This window comes from Anser brachyrhynchus, assembly GCF_964034855.1.
Source record: "Anser brachyrhynchus genome assembly, chromosome: 12".
Lineage (NCBI taxonomy): Eukaryota > Metazoa > Chordata > Aves > Anseriformes > Anatidae > Anser > Anser brachyrhynchus.
The window spans coordinates 10,144,870-10,163,711 of record NC_137707.1 but is presented as its reverse complement, the minus strand read 5'-3'; the positions used below and the strand labels follow the sequence as shown (position 1 = coordinate 10,163,711).

General features: G+C 41.3%; 1 protein-coding gene across 3 annotated transcripts in view; it reads left to right on the top strand.

The window, feature by feature from the left end:
• LOC308176736 (uncharacterized protein) overlaps positions 1–18,842 on the top strand; it is a 78,878-nt gene that overhangs the window by 32,173 nt on the left and 27,863 nt on the right. Inside the window, exons 4-7 of one of the 3 annotated variants that reach the window (XM_080552867.1) lie at positions 13,484–13,571; positions 16,101–16,302; positions 16,772–16,844; positions 17,409–17,606. In XM_080552867.1, the coding sequence (XP_080408993.1) occupies positions 16,186–16,302; positions 16,772–16,844; positions 17,409–17,606 (388 nt within the window). In that variant the 5' untranslated portion in view covers positions 13,484–13,571; positions 16,101–16,185. The remainder of the gene's footprint in view (positions 1–13,483; positions 13,572–16,100; positions 16,303–16,771; positions 16,845–17,408; positions 17,607–18,842) is intronic. The other 2 variants (XM_080552868.1, XR_013938557.1) reach the window with 2 other exon arrangements.

The following is an 18,842-nucleotide window of genomic DNA, read 5'->3' as shown; positions in this document are numbered from 1 at the left end:
ACAGCTCTTTCTGTTTACCATTTTGCTATATATAAGCCTTGTCATGGAAACAGAGATGTTTGTGTGATTTCTTTCTTTCACTGTATCATATTAGTCATAGATTTCTCTGTGTTGTTTTTTTTTTTCCCCTGTTTGTTTTGTAAACCACTGAGAAATGTCCCACTCCTTTTGTTGTTGTTGTTAATTCCATGTGCAGCCTGCCAGCAGAATGAGGTGTCACTGAAACACTTTTCCCATCTGAGTAGATGTGTTTCACAGCCAGAAGAGCACGGGGTGTGGTGTGCCGTTCTCAGCAGCCTGAGTCATGTAGCCCAGGAACAGGGCGCCTCCTCCTCCACTGATTTGGCAGCATGTAGCCCTTGTAACATCTCATAGAAAAAGACCTATAAAAATAGGAATAAGCTTGTGGTGCTTCTCCAGAGATGGATGGTTTGGGCTGCACTTCTCCTAGAACTGATCTCTAGAGAGAACTGTAAGACTTTTTGTACTTAATTTTCTGGATGAAGAGGGTCTTTAGTTGAAGAAAGCTCCAGTTACTTGGTCTTTAAAAACTGGCCCAAGTGCTGTCCTTTAAGAAAAGGCAGGCTGTGACACAGTGCCATCTACGCTCACAGTGATGATTCCCCAGTATCACACAGAGCATCATTGTCTCCAGTTTTTCTTCTTTACTTTCCTCATCTCATCCAAGTTCTGGGCAAAGCATCCCACTTTGCTCACCACATAACATCCACTGGCTGGAGGCACCTTGAAGCATCATGCGTTTCCTCTAGAGTTTTAGCCCTAACTTCACGGCCCTTCACAATTCAGCTGAATCTCCCTGTGCAGTTTGGTAATATCCAGTACAGCTGCATCTGGCAGAAAACCTGTGAATTATTCCTCTGTGTGAAGTATTATCTATTGTTGATGTGTTGCTTGAAGTCTTAAGAAGTATCCATGTTTTCCAACTACTAGTGATACTGTTCCCTAGGTATTTTCTTCCAAGGGAAGAGCTTGAACAGCCCGTTCTGCAAAACAGGAAGAAATGTCACTGTCTGAAGTGCCCTGGTAACTTGAATGCAGCTCTTGCTTAGAGAGTGCAGACTTTGCATGTCCTGTGATCTGAACCAAAAACCTTTAAAACCTGTACTAGAAAAGCTGGTAAAAATACACTAAGATGTGAAGGGAATGAATTACTGGGAAATTTTTCTCCGTCTTTGCTTTCTCTGGACCAGCTTTGTTTCTGTCACCTTTTCTTTCTAATTTCAGAATAGGGCATAACTATTAGAAAATACAGTAGATCCAGGGAAATTTCAGTTTTGAACTTGAGATCATTATCTGTGATCCTAGGGAAGTTTCTGATAAACTCGTTCAACTTTTTTTTTGGAAGATGAATGTATTCGTTTTGCACTGAGCAGGGAATATATTTCAAGGATTCTGTAATGCTTTGCTGAAAGCTCTGAGCATATTTGTTACTTAGGAGTTACTCAGATGGGTTTTGTGGTTAAAGTCACCCCCAGGACAGGTGGAGATCCCGTGTAGTGTCCTGGATGTCAATGAGGAAGTAGCTGCTGCTTTCGCACTTGCACGTGAGGGCTCCTACCCCTGGAAGACCAGCTTATTTCTCTCATGTCTTGAGGTAATACAAACACAGTGTGCTTAAGTGGTTGTTGTTGTTGTAGTTGTTTCTAATGGGAGTTAGATAGAGCCCTTCATTAGTTACCTGCTCTGCTGTTGATTTCCAACCCAACAAAGCAGTCTGTGGCCACTCACTTCCTCTCAGAGACAGGATTCATCTCCAAGATGAGATGTGTTTTGTGGTGGGAGTCAATGAACTTCTAAGGGACACAGTGGCTTTCTCTGTGGAATCGTCCCAAATAACGTAATGCTGGGCAAGAAATGCACTGATGTATGAAAGTATGTTGCAGTGTAAACGTGCTGTGTCCTCTTCTTTTTGCGAAGCATCAGTAATCAGTATGTCCCCAGGGAAGAGAATATGGTGCACTGCATGCATTCAAGGACAGTGAAGTCCTACCTGTGGGTTTGTAGAAATTAACTTAGGTAGTGGGTATTGCAAGTCTTCCCACAGGATACTTAAACACGGAGAGTGGGCTTTTTAATGTTCTAGAAGCTATTATTTTTATTTATTTATTTAAAGGAGATTTTTGATATTTAATTAAACCACTGTGCAAGTGTAACTATAGGAAGGATTTATTTCTTTGGGGAAAAAAAATCCACTCTTGTGAATTAATTTAGCACTTTTTCCCTCTGAAACTCTGGTTTTGTTCTGGAAAGGAGAGCTATTTTTATGTTCAGAAATCTGCTGTTTCTCTTTTAACCATAAGAGGTGTAAGCAGTGATCTCAGTTGACTTGAAAGTCAGATGAAAGTGTCCAAAACATGTGCAATGAAATGTTCTGCTAGGAAACAGCTTTCAAAATTTCATCTAATGATGGAAAACAATCTGTCTTGCCAAACCTTTCCCTACATGTTTAACGGGATTTTAGCTTTAAAAGTCTATTTCTTACTGAAAAGCAAAACAGCTGTACTTTGAATGCAAGGTGTTTTCATGTTTTGCTGTTTGGGAGACTTATATCCAAACTCTTCTGCAGTAAATGTAACCACTTGTTATGTTTCTCTGTTTACCAAATGTACTATTATTCTTTTTCTACTACATGAATTTTGGTGATCTCAGTGTTTCAGCTCAGGCATATCAATACCTGAAAAAGGTCACGTAAACATGAAAGCTGGATAAAAGACTTAAAGTTTCACCTGGTTTTTATGCAAGGTAATAATTTGCTCATAAGAAAGTACATTTTAGGAAAATATGGAGAGATTTTTTTTTTTAACACAATGTACTTATTTGCATGGATAAAAAAGCATCAACAGTGTTGAAGGCACAGTGAGTCTGTGTCTGCTAGTGTCCCTTTGTGCAGGGAATATACCTGGTGCACTGGTTCAGAGGTTACCATTAGTTCATGATGAGTTCCATGGTAAAAGGCTCTTCCCAGCATTAAAACTAAGATTTTTGCACAAGCTTTGCTTGTGCATTTTGTGGATTTGCTTTGTGCATTGTGGATTTTATCTAGTGATTCCCCATGTTCAGCAGCTCATGAATTTGCTAGTCTCTTAAGTGTCATAAATATTCTGCTCTGTGCTTTTGTTTTCAAGACAATAACTTTTCACACAGGACAACCACAGGGAATAAGGAGAGAAGATAAATGCTAAGATTAGAGATTGTCAGGCATTTCTTGGCTGAACAAAATCTAATTGAAGTGTATCACTGTGCCAGAACATGCCTGGGACAAATGAGATAGGGGAAGAAGCGCTGGCAGAAAAAAGATTGCTTGCACTTGGGATATGAGAAACCAAGTACCTACTATGTCTGAGTCAAAGCAGAGGTTTTTGCTCCAGGTCGCTGAAGTTTGGCAAGATGAGATTTGAACATGTGGATCTTACCTCTCAGTGAAGTCCCCAGCATCTACTCTTTGTGCATTTTGGTGGCCATTCCTGTTTGCGGAGAGCATTTGTGCCAGAATATCTGTACTCTGTAGGACTTCCGTTCCATGTGCTGTGTGGCATCAGAGAAAAAGAAAAAATACAAGATAAAGACCTTTGTAGTTGACACAGAAGAGGCTTTCTGTCCTTGATTTATTCTGGTTAGGGTTGAGTCGAACTGATCGTTAGATCCGGAGATGGCTTTGAGAGTTTTGAGAGTGATCTCAGTAGGAGTAAATGCTGCTCACCTGCTCTTTGGGAACCTCTGGCTGGAGCAGTCTTGGTCGTTCTTCTCCCTGTGTGCAAGTGTACTTCTTTCCTGCAAGCCGTGTAATTCTTCCAGTAACCGCCACTGGAAACTTCAAGGAAGAAATGTTTTTCCTCTTTGCTGGGAAATGAGTGAGATAGGGATTATTGTGCTGACCGTTTTCCAATAGACTGAACCTGAAGCTATGGAAGGGACAAGAACTAATGCAAGACAGACAATAAGGAAAATAGATGTTAAATAATAGCAACAAATTTTGTACAGAAGAAAAAATTGTGGTTTGTCTCAACTATGCCGTGAAAGACTTTGTCAGCTGTCCTTAATTGAAGAAAACAGTGGTGTGGAAGGATAACAAAAATGTACCAACGACTAATTGTAGCTAAAAACTGTCCCAGATAAGCAGCCCAGAAGTGTTTGCCCCAGGCCCTCCCTTACTATTTCCTTATTTCTTGGTTCACTGAGATAAATCACTTCTAGTAGTCTTAAGTTGTACCTTACTTGTAAGTTAGAGTAAATGCACTTATTACCCAGCCAGTTTTGAAGTCTTGATTAAGGATGTAAGTGGGGTGGCACATTACTTTTTGCTGGTAGTGAAGGGACAGGTTGCAGGTAATGGTATTGTCATTTGACTTTAGCGAGACACTGCTCTTTGAATCCCGATATTTAGGAATGGAGCAGCAGGAGTATGGTGGTGCCTAAAGCCACCACTCCTGTTGAAATACGGATCAAGGCTTTGCTGTGTACAGAAACTTCCTGTGAGTCTCACTTCTACCATTTCCTAATAACATTCACATTTTGTTGACATACCAGAAATCCCTCCTCCTTAACTATCACCTGTGTGATTCCCACATACACTATTTGAGGGTCTCTGCTAATGGGAAAGGAGATCTTGACTCTGGTTAATCTTCACAGAAACTTTGAAGCTTGCTAAAGTACAGTCCTTATGTCACCTCGACTGACTTTCTTCTTTTAAGAGGTGTGTTTTCAGGAAGAGATGTCCAGGACAAAATGTCCTCTTGGTTGTCTCACAAGCGTTGCTTTGATACTGTTGTGGAAAGTATAGACCTTGTGTTTGAATTCTGTAAGGAAAAATCACACAGACTTTGTGTTGTAGTTCAATCTGTTCAGAAACCATCTCTTATTTATGTTTACTAACTAGAAGGTCTCTGCTATACAGAGTTGGATTTATAAAAGTACTAAATATTATATGTTTACACATTCACAGGTGTGGTTTTTTTTTTTACCTCTCCACAGACATCTGTTTCTAAATGTTTCTCTAGTGTCCGTCACCACAGTCAGAACAGCACACAGATGTCAACAAATTATTGCTTGTGATACTACTGGCAGATAAATACTGCTATTTCAGCTCTGTGGATAGGTTACTTAGGACTAAGCAAGTTGCTCAAAGAAAGACAGTGAGAGAAGGCAGGAGCAGAAGCGTTAAGTGCTGTACTTGCACCCTCACTTCAGGCAGAGTTGCACAAATGAGCTATCTGTTCAGCTGTCGGGAACCCGCTCTGCTGTATGGCACTGTCTCCCTTCAAAACTTTAAAGTATGTTAGAAGGCTAGACATCCATGGTATCCACAGAAAGACTTGGAAACAAATGTCTCTGTGTGCTTTGAGCCGTACTCATTTTAGAAATCTCAGCTTTGGAAACTTGTTTTGCGCAATTAGAGAGAGGCTCAGGTTTCAGAATGCAGCTCTCAGTCCTTTTGTCAATCTGTTGACTCTCTCCAGCTCTGAGGTTTGGTGTCTGGTTGTATGTAGCCATTATCGAATTGTGCAGAAGTCTTTTCGGTATGTGTGCAAGCCTTGGCAAAATGTCCTGCAACAGTATGAGAGGTCCCCTAAGAGAAAGAGCTTTTATTTCTCTTCATATAATGCTTAGCTTCATTCCTATGAGTTGCTATTACTTATCTGATTTCTATATGTTTCCTTGTGGAGCTGCAGTGCTTTTTGGGTTGTGTGTAAATATGGTCCATATGTTGTCTTTCCCAGTGTAACTGTGTGATCATGTTCGTAAACCATTTGCCTATTCAGCTCCTTACGATGAATGCTAGTTTAATTACAAATGATGCTGTACCTGAGAGATTCAGTTCTCTGCTGATGATAGCACCATTACTTTCCTGAATTATCTGGATAGTCTTTAAACAAGTCTGTGGCCTAGGGCCAGTGGCCGTACGACAACTTAGTAGGTTAAGATTCATTCTTCCATCCATTCTGATGCATATTGTTGCCTATCCCACCTCACATGAGCTGGTCAGTCTGGAGGTACCTTGGAAGTTCATGTGCAGAAACTATTAATTGCTCTGAAGCTACAGGTGAAGACAGTAGTTTAAAGGACCTTTATAGGCTTTACACTGAGCTCCATGCACATTAGCAAGGACTTCAGAAGATCTGCACGCAGTTACTGCGAAGGTCAGAAAGCACAGCTTTAATTGAGGTGCCTTGGTTGGAGGGATACGTATCCACTCGCATCCCTAACGAGAGCAGATCACGCTGCCTAAGTTGCATCTGTTTTGCTTTGTTCATGAGGGGAATGCCTTTCATGTTACCTGGTTAGTCTGCAGACACAATAGCATTAATGCTGCCTGGATTCCAGTAAATCTTTGGGTTTTACAGTGGGAAATGTAAAGGTGTAGCTTCTCCAAGAAGCTATTCATGTAGTTGAAATTAACTGCTATGCTTCTGCTCTAAAAAGATTTTTCCACTTACAAATACAGGTGAATACAGTGTATTTGTAATACAGTGTAAATGTTATCTTATCACTGCCCTACAAGGAAAGAAAGCAAGTGGCAAATTCACAGTTCAGGTCAGCAAAGGTTTGTGTATGGATAGAGATGCTCTCCAGGATGGAAATGAAGTTTGTTACTAGTGGTCGTGCAGGGGAGGCTAGCGGCTGCCTACAGGGAGGCAACATGCAAATGGCTGAAGGGAAGAGAAGGATTATGGCGGGGGGATCCCTGTAAATGGGCAGATAATGACAGTTGTTGGCAGGGAACTTCGGGAATAGTCAGGTGTGCAAGCAGCAGTGGCTCCCACCTGGCCCCTGTGTGCCATGTCACTGTCACGGGCACAGTTGCAGGGCTTAGGTCCTCCTGAGGGTGGTCAGATGTACTAGGAGAGGTGCAAGCAAGCTTCCTTCATGTTGGGTGTCTGCCGCAGGTCATGCTGGCCCGTCTCTTTTGCAGAGTTGTATTTCTGGCCAGCATGAGGCTGCTTGCTTTGGCTTGAGTGTGTGTGGCAAAATGCATGACAAAATATTTAGGAAAAAAAGTAGGCGTGCACCTGAGCACAAATTCTTGAAGCTCTTAAAACCTCATCTGTCTAGAGTCCAGCTCTGCAAATGAAATCTTTTTGTATGCTACCGGCTTCTTGAGCATGCAGCCAGTATTCTTGTGGGTTACATTTTCATATACTTATGCTGTAGCTATATAGACCTTTATGTATACACTTGAATTCCTTTTCCCTCCATTGTATCATTCCAGAGCTTGAGGGTATAGCAAAAAATGAACATGGAGAGGAGAGTGTTTCTTGGGCTTTGGGTTTTAATTTATTTATTTTTTACTCCTCAGGAGCCATATGAATCACTCATAACCATGAAAAGACTTTGTAAATAATTTGGAAAAACAGGCCTTCTGACCTATTTTAGTCCTCCAAGATGGCAAAAAAAATTCCCTCAAAACTGCTAAAGTAATCTGGAGGTAGAAGGTTTACTGTTTCCCCCTTGCATGCCACCACTGCTGCTCTGGAGACTTTTAAAACCCCTGAGCAGCATGAAAGGTAGATGTGACATTGTGCAGGGAGCTGCAGATGGTAGGCGCTGGCAGGCCCACGAGAGTAAACTTTCTGGGGGCAGCTGTTCTGTGTCACTGCTGTCACGTTGTTCTTTAACAGGAGGCAGCAGTAACGGGAGGGAGACAGTGCTGCACAGAGCTGCTGTTTGTACAGGGTGCTTCACCCTCGTTCGGTGAATTAGGAGAGTCTGACAAACATAAAGGGAATTTCGAAGTGTTAATGCATTAATTCATGCCTCTGCTTGTTTCTCATAGTAGTACTCCGTTGTGGGACTGGCTTTTTGATATAACAGCTTATAAATAGCAGACGCTAAGGCAGAGGGATGTCTGGTTTGCCACCATTGCTTGGTGGGCCAGTACGAGCCTGAAAATCTCCTGGTCATCTGCTTCTTCTGAATACCATCGCTTTTCCAACTTCTGCTGCTCATAGGATGAGTGTCAGGCTTTGGTGCTCAGAAATGGTATTTGTTCTGGTTGTTCATTACATCTATTTTGTTGTCTTTGAGCAATAAGGTGACATTTAAGATACCTCTGATAACACTTTTCTTTGTCTCGTGGGTATTATACACATGCAAATGTATAATACAAGCAGAAATGTAGGTATTCTTTTTTGTAAATTTGGCTGAAGCTTGACAGGTATGTTGGAAAAGCTTATCTCCCTTTAGAGTACAAAATTTGGGTGGCTGCTATGCAACAGTCATGCCAAAGGGCTTTGCTGGCATTGCACGTATAAACAGAGGTTTGGGACGAAACTTACTTTTTGGGTTAGCATTGCTGTTTCTTATTTTTCAGTACTTTGTGTAGACTAAATCATGAAACAGAATAAGTAATGGACTGTCTGACTCTATTACCAGTGAAGAGCAGAGTTGTAGGAACTTCCTTGGTTTTGGCCAAAAGGAACATTTGTCTTTAATGTTCAGCATTAAAAATGACACATGTGAATCCTTTCATTTTTGCTGGTTTGAGAAACAAGACAAACTGGAAAAAAAGGCATCCCAAGAAAGTTATCTGGCAAAGAGTAAGTTAACCATGAATTAAATTAATATTTCTGTATTGCTAGTATGAAGCTGATGCTTTACACAGTCATCAGAGAATAAATCTGTACTGATTGAAAGAAATCAATGTTTGGGCTTGTTCTTTGACCAAAAATTTAGTTTTATTCACTGAAAGGAATATTCCTCCCCCCTGACACTGTGATGCAGGAGTCGTTCAAGAAATGTGTGTGTTCTCGTGCTATGTTATCGGCTATGTTATACCAATTCCTTTGTTACGGTTTTATTTAAGCTTTTGGTTCAGAACCAAGCTGTAAAATTTAGGGAGGAATCTGAGGATATGAGGCAATTGATGAGGTAGTTATTTCTTCCTTCTATACTGTAGGGGGAAAAAAAAAAATCTGTTGGATTTTGTCTGAACTGAAACTAGAGGGGGGATAAGCAACTCTTCTTGTATCCCTTTCCTGCTAAGAGCTGGTCGCTCAGAGGGAGGTACTCACCCTTCCAGCAGTTGGTTAGGTTCCTCGCCCAGACAAGTTTATTCACCTCCTGGTGGATTATGCTTTAAATGTATATGAACACCAGGAAAGCATGACCTGAAATGTGGTTTGTAGTAAAATTTTCCATGAACGTAGTTCAGGAGAGCTTACCTTCCAAAAGACATTTATAAACTCTCTCTTCTATTCAAGGCAGAGCTGGCTTGTTGGTGGCTATGCTTTATTATGTAACTTTATTTGGGAAATGGAAAATTGTGCTTTTCCTCCCTGAAATAACCTCTAAAATGCATCAGGAAAATGCTGCAGTTCCTTTGGGAGAACACTTGCGGGTGCCTCTATCTGTTAACCAGCTGGAGCGAGAGCACTGACACCAACACTGTCACTTAAGCACCGTAGTGCTTAATATTTCTCTGAAATGCGTCTGATCCTTTATCATGAGGACCGAATGAAGTGAAACCATTACTGTAAACACAGAAAACATTCCACAACGTTCCAAAGTGCACATTTTTGGCAGCAGTAACCTTTCTCCAGATAGTTGCCTGGGAATTTACAAATTGGTCACATCTGAGTCTGTTTTGTGAACCTTCCTGAAATCTGCACCTGCCTCGCAGAGACATACAGAAGGAGAGAGGCTATAGATACTTTTGTTGATGTTTCATTAGAGGCAAATTTAAACAGCCATGTTTTAAGGTCTGGTTATAACATCTTGGGTGGCAAAACATCTTGTTATTTGTTGGAAGTGAACACTTGGTGAGTCAGTTGTGCTTCTTGTTTTTTCTTACCCCCCCCCCCCCCCCCCCCCGAATTACTGGGACTTTTTTTTTCTCTGAACGAAGCATATAACTTTCTCCAGGTTATTTTTGTTGTGAAGAGAGGACAAATACTTAAATAACAATCTGAATTGCTGAGTGGGAAGAGGTCTCCTGGTGCTGTTTTTATCAGGCACTGGAACTGATATTGGAGTAAAGAGGGCAGCAGTGAGTCGCAATCGTACAGGAAGGGTTGAAATAGAATGTGCAGGTAACACAGCAGGAACCTCTTTTGAAAGACTGTTGAATTGTGGTAATAACACTGCTCCAACATCCACAAAGTGTATGTTTCATGGTGAAAGACAGGCCACAACAAATTTCCCTGCAAAATTATCAAAATATTTGTCCATCAAATGTAAAGAGTGATTTTATTATTATTATTTTTTTCAGTAGTAGTATTTGACTAGTTGTTCTGTTAGATTCAGGTACGGAAGCTGAATTTAAAGCTTGCTTACAGATTTTCAAAGAGATTAATTATTATTCTAGTTCAGCAGCTCTGGAAATGCACTAACATTCTTTTAAGACCTATATAGGCTTTTTGGTCAATGCATGGTCCTGTCTTACTACAGGACAATTTCATCCTGGACCGTGGCACTCTGAACTTGCTGTATTATTTGACTGTTATGAAAACATTTCAAGCTGTTTGGTCTTGATCCTTGTTTAGTCCCAAGTACAATTTGTTTGATGTGAGTAGCCAGTTGCTGGTGGAAATGAATGCTTTGTAACAACAACATAGGGTTGAAAGATTTTTTTTGTTTCTTGGTGAAGGCTTTTGGTCAGCCAGAAAAACACAGAGTGGTTAAGTCTGGGTTTAAATCTTTGGATGCAGAAGCTTTTATAGTCCCTCTGGCTTCAGTCAGAGCAAGCTCACGGGTATAAACCCGTGAGGAATCAAGAATTCATATTCTTATTCCCAGTGTTATGGAAGGTATTTCCGAATCAGTTGTGTCCTTGTAGGCTTTATTAAAAAAATACAAGTGCTTATGTATTTACATACATGTACACACCCTAAAAAATCCAAATGCTTTCTCTCCCATTCTTTGTGAAGACATCCTTTCAAAGCTGGCAGTGATGTGAAGGTGGAGCATCTACTCTTTTTCACTATTTCGCATATCTGTTTTTTATTATCTGTTTCTAGTGGGAATAGAATATCTTAAAGACTTTCTCTGCTTTCTCTGTGTTGTGAACACTTCCAAATGTAATTTGGGATGTAGTCTCAGAGAAGGAAATATTTCTCTATAAATACAGAAGGCATCTGTACACCTGCATGACATTTCTTTAATAACAAGTTAGTTGTTTATTTGCAAGTCAACAGTTGGATTGTATCAGCTGCTCTCCCTTTTTAGTGGCATGAACACTTGGCTGAAAAAAGGTTGCAGACTGATGTTTTGTAACAGGTAACGGAGTCTCTGTACAGCATGGTCCATCTGCATGGCAACTTACAGCAATACCTTTATCCCTTCCTTTGCTCGTTCCTGTTCAAGTCTTCTGACAAAGGCCCAGCTTTATCTCAGAAGGTACGAATAGTATCTCCTTCACACCTCAGCTAAATAGTTATTCCCATGGCAGCTTTAAAAGCCTCTGGGTTTATCAGTGGAAAAAATGCTTGGAAAGGAGAGATTTAGTACTTAAATTAGTTCTATCAGCACTTTTTTTTTTTTGGCTGGGACTTGTTCTCACAGAACTTCAAGCTGGATTATTTGTATTAAACTTCCTGACTGAATTCCAAACAAGTCATCTTTCCCCACAACGCTGACCTTTAGTTCGAGGCCAGAATAATTTTAATTTGTTTCAAGTTTCCCTTATAAGCAAGAGAACAAGCAATAAAATCCAAGACCTGGTTAGCTAGCTGCATGGCAAAATATTTTTTAATTCTAAGGAGGAAAAAAAAAAAACAATAAATAAGGATATTCCATACTGACATCCAAACTGGGCACTGCCTGAAAGTGGTTAACTGCAACCTTCTGGGCAGCCAGTCTGAAAGCTGCAGAAAAATAATGGTTTTAAAGAAAAGTGTTAAGTAACTAACTTGTTTTTAACTAGGGTTATGCCCCAACGGAAGTGTTACGGGGCGTATTTTAGACTCCCATTTGCTGTTTCTGGCCGGGGTGAGGCAGAGGTGATGTCTTGGGCTGTCATTTGCTGAATGCATCAGGCCACCAGCTTGCACCAGTGCTATCCCCGCTCTCCTGCTGGCACAGGCATCTGAGCCCCTATGTGGTGAGCAGGATCAGGTAATTGATCTGGCTTAATGTAACCTTTTTTTTTCTTTTTTTTTTTTTTTTTTTTGCTAGTTTAGTGCTAACCCAAATAAATTCCCTGATCTGCTCCATTGCATGGCTGCATAATGCGCCAGCACATGGGAGAAGGCCAAGGCCATGTGAGCATAGGAGCAACTGATGTGGAGGAAGCACATCCCAGGTATTTTATAGCCATGATTAGATATGAGGACAGGCACTTGGTCGTGTTATGGCAAGGAGTAGGAAGGATTTGACTGAAGCAAATCTTGGAGGCTCCCTGTTAGGAAGAGAAGAGAGCAATGTGGCTGGAGAGCAGGAGGTCTGAGGACCTGCAGTGGGGTGGGCAGCTCAGGTACCCTTAAAATACACAGATTTACTTGCTACTCAGCATAGGCCAGCAGCATAGAGGAGAGGTGCCACAAATAATGACCATTGGTGAATCCATGATCACTAGCCACATCTTTCGTAGGATGTCCTTCTTAATCTCAATTCATTAAGATAAAAATGCATTTCCTGTGTGCGCAGTTCATCGGCTGTTTTGTTCTCAGACTCGCTGCTGCCCATAAGTGGAAGTATGCAGTCTTGACTTTTGCAGAGACTTGGCTTTTGTTCCGGATGCTTAGTCCCAAATATTTATGGGACTGCAGAGAACAGTCACAGAAGTGGGGACATGGTATTTTTTTCAGCACTAGGTGGCTGTATGGAGTTCTGCAGCATCCTGTACACAAATATTTAGTAAGCTGGGGAATGGACAAAAGGATAAACCCCTGCTTTTTCACACACCTTCAATAAGGTTGTGTGGGTGTCTTTTCTTTGATGTTAGAAAATCAAAGAATGAGGACATTTTGTTTTTATGAACTGATCGATCGCTGGCTGCAGAAACCTTCATCTCTGTGGAGTCAAGGTAAGTATGGAGCCTATCGCAGAAGCTGCTCCAGTCCAGGGGCTGGGCTGGGATTGCTGTGGTTGGCTGGTGTTGCTGCTGCTTTTTGTTTAGAGGTTTGGATTTGACCATGGAAGGAGTGAGTAAGTGTGTGTAAGTAAAATATAAGTAAAATGTCTGGTCCTGAGCTTTCCAAATGCTCATGCTGCTTGGAGACCCTTTGGAGCTCCCCGTGGCCTCTGCACCTATGATTTCAGTAGGTCCCTGACTTCTGGTGATCCTCAAGTTTGTTGCAGAGCTGCTCTAGGCCTTGTTGAAGGACTTGCTGGTGGACCAAGCTTGGAGAAGATGTTGTTGTTGTAAGGCCTAGCTGCGCCTGGTCTCCATTGTGCTAGGTGCTGTACATGGGTAGCAAAGTGTTGGTTTAGACTCCCAGATGTTTTTTCTAACTCTGCATAACTCTGCATAAATGTTTAAGTGGTACTGCTTTGCAGCCTTGTTTCATGCTTACTTTTGTTGTTTCAGAAGTTTTTAGCAACACTTCCAGGTAGTGGCCAGCAATTTGCTAACCCATGTTATCTCTGCTGGGCAGGGAATGCAAACAACTAGTTGGGTAAGTTATTGTGAACTGCTTGTAAGTTTCTGTAATTTATACTTAACAGTGTAAATCTCCTGCAGGTACACTACTGCGGCTAGGGGTGGCTTTGATAGATGTTTACATTTCAGTGTCAGACATTAGTAGAGAAGTACTTCCTGTAGCAAAAGTGCCATTACGTGAGGTCAAGGAGATTTTGGCAGTAGTGAAGAATTTGGTGGTGTTTACTTGTAAACTTGTAGGGTTGCAAATGTGTAATCATTTTTTTTTTTAAACAAACAAAAAAGCTTTTTGCCCTCAGAAGTTGACTGTTGTGATTTTAGGTGGAATAATGGGTACAGGTGGTAGCCACCAAGCACTACCAAGCCTGATCGGCAGAGCTCATGCAGACATCACAGCAGGTGAGGGTGTTAGGTAGGGTCTTAAAGGAGGATAATGAATAGGTGACTTTGCAGTTTCTTCAAAATGCCAATTCTTTATAATCGAGGGGCCTTGTTGGACAAAGCATGTGAAAACAAGCAGGCAATAGCAGAGGGCATCCTGGTAGCTGACAGTGGGGTTTGAGCTCTATCACAGCGGCTTCAGAGTGACTGCAATGTGGTGTGAACCTCTAGCGTTGGCCAGGAATACATCAAAATTGTACTGACAGCAGGAGGGGAGTGGGGAGTGAACGTAAATGCTGGCTGATACAATCCAAGCCACTCATACACATCTAAATTACTGCCTTGGAATATGTTTAATGGAAAAGTAGTTGGGCAAGAGTTTGGTTTTTGGGAAGAAAAAAAGTCAGTTCATTTTAGTGTCTAATTTTATACTGAAAGCAAACTTTCTTGTTTGCCCTCTGAAGTCAGCAGCAGCATGATGGGTCTCTGGGGGGGCAGCAGAGCTGGCCGGAAGCGGCCTGCCAGGGCTGCTCTGGGATTTGTTTTCTTTTGATTATGGGAAAAATAGCCCAAGATATTTCTGTGCATGCAGAGCATTCTTAATGACTGAAAAGTCTGTTGTCAAGTAGGGACAAGGGGGAAGTGCCATCTTGAAAGACAACAAAAATGTGTTTGGATTAGGTCTGAAAACCCAAACAATTTTATTTTTAGCGACTTCCAGAAGCTTCTATTAAAAAAAATAATAATAAAAAAAAAGAGTTGCACAGCTAAACCTGGACTCGCTGCACTGGAGTTTAGTGGAGTTCACGGAGACGCACAGCAGCAGGCATGGGAAGAGGGTGTCTTCCACTGCCTCTGAGATATTAATTACTGATTTCCTTCAGAATTTGTTAGGCTAGAAACGTGGCAGAGGTGCTGTTATACAATGTGGTGGATTTGATAAGGCTTTGTGCCAGCCTGTGGCTCCAGACAGCCATGTTAGAAAAGGAGAAGGAGAGACAGGATATGCAGCTCTCCCATTTCCAGTGGTGGCTGGGTAGCTGGCTCTGCTGCCTGCAGAGGGAGGCTCTGGGAAGGACAGAGTATGCTCCACAGGGGTATCTGTTTTGAAATAACTTTGATATTTCCACTGGAAAAACATCCTCTGGATGGACATTCCCATGTCCTTCAAAGTCAGTGCACTTGGCACCATGTGGGAGGCCAAGCAGTGGCCATCTGCTCCTCAAACTGTGCCACTGGCTGGGACACCTCTGGCTCTCCCAACTTCTGTCTTTGATTTTTAGCTCAACTGACTGCAACTTTATTTTCACCTGTGACTCAAACCCCAGGACACACAGAAGGGTGTCTCTTGCTGTGCTCTTGAGGCTGTGTTTTGTTGCAGCAGGCTGCACAGTGGTATCTCTGAAAGCAGTCTCCAGAAGCAGCGCAGGAGTTTGGTCCTTGCTGTCTGCTGTAGCCTGGCAGAGCCCGTGTGTCATTCCTGCCTCCTCCGCTGCCTGTTCTTGAGCGCATATCTGCAACTTGGATGGGGAGAATTTCCCCACTGGTAACATGGGATATTTAGTAAACTTCAGCTGGAGAGGGAGTAAGAAAAATGTATGCTGCCAGATAACAAAGCGTGAGGAAATGTACTTATGTACGTGCAAGAGTTGTTATCACCTGCCTCCAAACAATGATGTTGGGATACTTTTAAAATATTCTGTAACTCTTTGCCACTGAATCTCATGGTGGCCTATTTCAGTCTAAAATAAGGTATTTCCACATTACAGACCTTCATCCTAGTTACACCTCTGTATGTGGATTCATGTTTTGTATGTATGTTGCATATAGCATGTAGTATAAGCAGTAAGCTCATGAATATGGGTTTGGGGATATTGGTGGTGGGAGGTGCTACTAGAACAAACGAAACCTTTGATACTTCAATGGGCAGCTACCAAGGACTGTGTGCAGTGATAGCACCACAGAGATGTTGGATGAAGCATTAAGAGGCTGCTCTTGCTGGTGCAGCAAGAGCTTAATGGCTTGCTTTGCTTTTCCTCTGCAAATAGGGACAGCAGCTGGTATGTTACTTACAGTCCTGCTCACCTCTTCTTCGCTTGTGTTTAATATGGAAGCATTGCAGAGACCCTGCAGCACCCTCTCTACACATCTGCTTTTCTTTCAGGCTACGTGTTCATATGCAAGGCTGCAGCTGAAGCGCTAACTCAAATGAAGCAGCAGTCTTGGGTACTCCTGCTTCATGTTCCCTGATGGTGCTGCTCAGCCTGCAAGTGAATTCCAGCTGTGGGAGATCCTTAGACCTGGGATACAAACAGAGCCACAAGACATTTGGGAAAGATCATATGGAAATTGCTCATTGCAGTGCGGTATGTGCATCTTCATATTATCTTCTAGCTTATCAGTGAAATGATTTCAGCTCTGAGGATGTTATGATTAACAAAAAATAAAAAAATTCAAACCGAAGGTTACATCATGAAATCTAGCATGCTTTATCAAAGCATTGTCTGGCAGTTGCCAGACAGATTTAGCACATTTTAGCACAGATTTAGCACATTTTTTGCTGTCTTACGGGATAACATGAGAAACATTTAAAAGAAACTTTTGTTTTCCTCCAGCTTCCTTCTTTTTGATTCAGTTAGGAAGATGCAGTTGTACATTGTTTAAGGACTTTCACTTTGTTTCAGAGGTATTCATGAGCTCTTCCATTTAGACATTCTTGTTAATTTTTTCCCATTCTGACAGTGCTTCTGGAAAATAATTGGCCAATTGCATATTACCTGGCAGTAAGCATATTCATTGTTAAAACAGATTTTCTAGCTTTTTTATATTTTTTAGAGTATGTTTTTGATCCAGAGCTTGGAAAATGTGCTGTGGATAAGAGAGAGGCTACCAGCTGATTGCAGGAAAAGTATGTGTTTGTTGTTTGTTTGTTTGTTTTTAAAAAGGTTACAGATATATATATATATATATATATATATATATACACATATATATATATTATTCTCTATTAAAAATATATATATATATACATATAATATTTATAACCAACTGAAGGCGGCTCTTACTACAGCTGAGAGTCTGTCACTTTGACCATTAAGTGTGGTATCTGGTGTGACAGAACAAGAAGGAGCCAAAGATATAGCAGGTATAGCTTTTATATACTGGGAATCTAGACAGCAAGGGATCTATTTGAAATGATATGACATTGCTAGAAACAATAGGATGTATCTAAAGTTAGCATACTGTTTCTTGAACTGAGACTTGCTGTTTTGATAAAAAGGATCCACATGTGACAGTGACTGTTGGCAAATGCCAGAGCCCTGTCTCCAGCAGGGCGCCACCTTCCTCTTTTCCCTTTTTGGTTAAATGCACTGTTGAGAAATGGAGAAGTGAATGATGCACAAAGCTTTGATGTCTCTTTTTTTTCCTCTTTTTTTTTTTTTTCTTTTTTCCTGTTCTTTTTCTGGTGTAGGGAGAAGTGAGAAAAAGGAAATACTCCCAGTTGAGCAACCTTGCATAGCCAGGCATGGAGGAGTGCTGCCACTGTCATTGTTTTGGAAGACCGTCAGCATTTCTTGCTGCAGGACACCAGTGCCCTTTTCTACCTCATGCTATTATAGAAGCTTAGTGGATTTTTTTTTTTCCCCAGGATCTGTGTCCAGTTGTAGAGGTAAGTGCAGTTAAACGCATGCCTTGCAGGTATCACAGGTAATTCTTGTTGCTCTCTCCCCATTGTTGAAACCAGCCATACACACTGGGTTTTTTTCTTCCCTATTCCTTTGCTGCATCCATCCTTATACATAGTGTGTGAACGTTGCAGACTTCAGGTAAAGGTGCTAAGGTGAGACCAGAGCCATGCAACAGCTGACCTTCGCAGAGCAAAAGTGATTTCTGCTTTATTACTTCCTTTATTTCTGCATTTAACGCCTGAAGCTTTCAGCTGCAGGTTTTAGGTGGAAAAGGACACAGGAAATATTTTTTTTGTATTAATCTACCCTAATGCCCTGTCTTCTGGGGGACATGAGACACTCATTTGGCATGAACCAGCAGAGCTCCTTGCTTTTATCAGAGCCACATCCACTTGTACCAGCTGGGAGCTGTGTGTGTCACTGTTCCCTTGCTGTACCTGGAAGCACTGAGGAGTTCATTTTCACCAGAGCAGCCAGTAATTAACTGATTAATTAGCTTTAATGTTCCTGCAATAGTTTAATGTGCTAATTTTTTGAAGATTTTTTTTGATAGTCCAGTTAACCACTTGAATCATCACTAACCACTGCAGTACTTTTTCTCTGAGGTGATGACTTCCCCAGATGTGTTCCTACAAACGTGGGTTTTTGCAAATTCTTTTCATCCATGGCACAAACCTTTGAGTTTGGTCTTAAATGTATTTCTAGATAGACACTTATTTTATCATTTCTGGCTGAACGGCTTTCCATGTGGTTTCTTAGCTCTTATACGGTTTTCAGCTTGTACTTCTCCTATGCTGTGTGTGTGAATGCAGCGATGTATGCTAGCTGAGGTTGAGTATTTTCTTCTGATGGGACAGAAACTGACAGCACAAGAGAAAAGCAGGTACAGCAGAATGTGCCAGTTCTTATTATGTGCTCTTAAAAAAATAATATGGCAACTTAAAAAAATTATTTTTGCTGTCTCAGTGTTAAGTAAAGAGAGGGTAAGCACTCAGGTAGAATCTTAATTTTAAACAAGAGGAGAATATTTCTGGTCTTCTGGAGTTTTACCAAAAAAATTGTGGTTAACTCCATAGCTTTAAAAATATGCAGTTCAGCTCTCTGGTGCTGATGCGTCCAGGGATGGTCATTGAGGAATAGCCTGCAATTTCTTCCAGAAACAAATGCTGTCTGCTTAATGGGTGACATTTCCATGTCTAGTTTGGACACCCAGAAAA